The 1,369-nt window shown below is 37.5% G+C and overlaps 1 protein-coding gene across 1 annotated transcript; it reads left to right on the forward strand.

Annotated features, from left to right (window-relative positions):
• Positions 1-136: 136 nt before the first annotated feature.
• LOC111384762 (probable serine/threonine-protein kinase WNK5) lies at positions 137-1,308 on the forward strand. Its single transcript, XM_023009086.1, has 3 exons — positions 137-326; positions 413-656; positions 917-1,308. The coding sequence occupies exons 1-3, from the start codon at positions 183-185 to the stop codon at positions 1,288-1,290; spliced, it is 762 nt and encodes a 253-aa protein (XP_022864854.1). The 5' UTR covers positions 137-182; the 3' UTR covers positions 1,291-1,308.
• The last annotated feature ends 61 nt before the right edge of the window (positions 1,309-1,369 follow it).

Raw genomic sequence — 1,369 nt, forward strand, 5'->3', positions numbered from 1 at the left:
CATGACACAATCTAAAAAGTTTTTTTTTTTTACTATCCAATTTTGGAGTTTTCTAGGTTCTTGATTTTATTGTTTATTTCTATCCCTATGGTGGTTTTATATATACCATGAATCGTAAAATAGGCGTAAATCCTATGATGTAACTAATTGCCTTGTGAATTGCATCAGGTACACCTGAATTCATGGCACCAGAACTTTATGAAGAGGAATATGATGAGCTGGTAGATATATACTCTTTTGGCATGTGTGTACTAGAAATGCTTACTTCTGAATATCCATACTGCGAGTGCTCTAATCCTGCTCAAATCTACAAGAAAGTCACCTCGGTAATTACCTTAAATTTGCTTTAAAATTGATCTTTCCCAGCAAACATCAGCTGAAATTCATCGTCATCCTGTCCTGCAACCAATAGGGAAAGTTACCGGCAGCATTCTACCGAATTACTGATGTCGAAGCTCAGAGATTTATTGGAAGATGCTTACAGAATGCTACTGAGCGGCCAAATGCACATGACCTATTAATGGATCCATTTCTTGCTCGTAAAGAAGTCGAGCAATTGCCTATCATGACCATTCCAAGTGACATGACAATTACGGGGACCATTAATTCAGAAGACGACGCCATCTTTCTCAAAGTACAAATCTCGGATAAGGATGGTACTGGATCACACCCCGTAATTTTATGTTTTGCATTAACATATAATTAATTGAATTGAAGATCATTAAATTTATATGCACAACTAATGAGAGGAAGAACTGGTTGAGGATTAATTTAGAAAATGACGATTTAGGTTGAGAAGCGTTCTGCATAAAACTAAAACTAACAAAATTATAGTTGCTAAGGGTGTCTGCACTGTGTTTTTCATGGATTTTGTCGTTCGAAGCTTCCCTAATTAATTTGAATATTGGCAATACAGGTAATGCTAGAAACATATACTTCCCGTTCGATATTTCAAGCGATACTGCATTGGACGTTGCTTCAGAAATGGTTAAAGAATTAGAAATAACTGATTGGAAGCCATATCAGATTGCTGATATGATAGATGAAGAAATTTCTGGTTTGGTCCCAGCTTGGAAGGATCTGAACTCTATTAATCAAAACCATGAGCAGCATAGTTACAACTTCTACGAAGATGATGACGATAGTACCCACCATCCTTTCTACTCTGTCTCCTCCCTTTCTTCCTCTCCAGCTTCCCTGTCCGATCCTTTTTCTCCAAAAGGAGATGAATTCCATCACTGGAATACTTTAGGCCATGATTGGGATCAAGGTATGGTGATTTATAAATAACATTGTCTGCTCTTTTGGCTTGTCATAGTTCTACTCGGCTTCCATGGTCTATGTGACTGCTCGTCTTGAACCATAGTGA

Source organism: Olea europaea, unplaced genomic scaffold, assembly GCF_002742605.1.
Source record: "Olea europaea var. sylvestris unplaced genomic scaffold, O_europaea_v1 scaffold29952, whole genome shotgun sequence".
Classification (NCBI taxonomy): Eukaryota; Viridiplantae; Streptophyta; class Magnoliopsida; order Lamiales; family Oleaceae; genus Olea; species Olea europaea.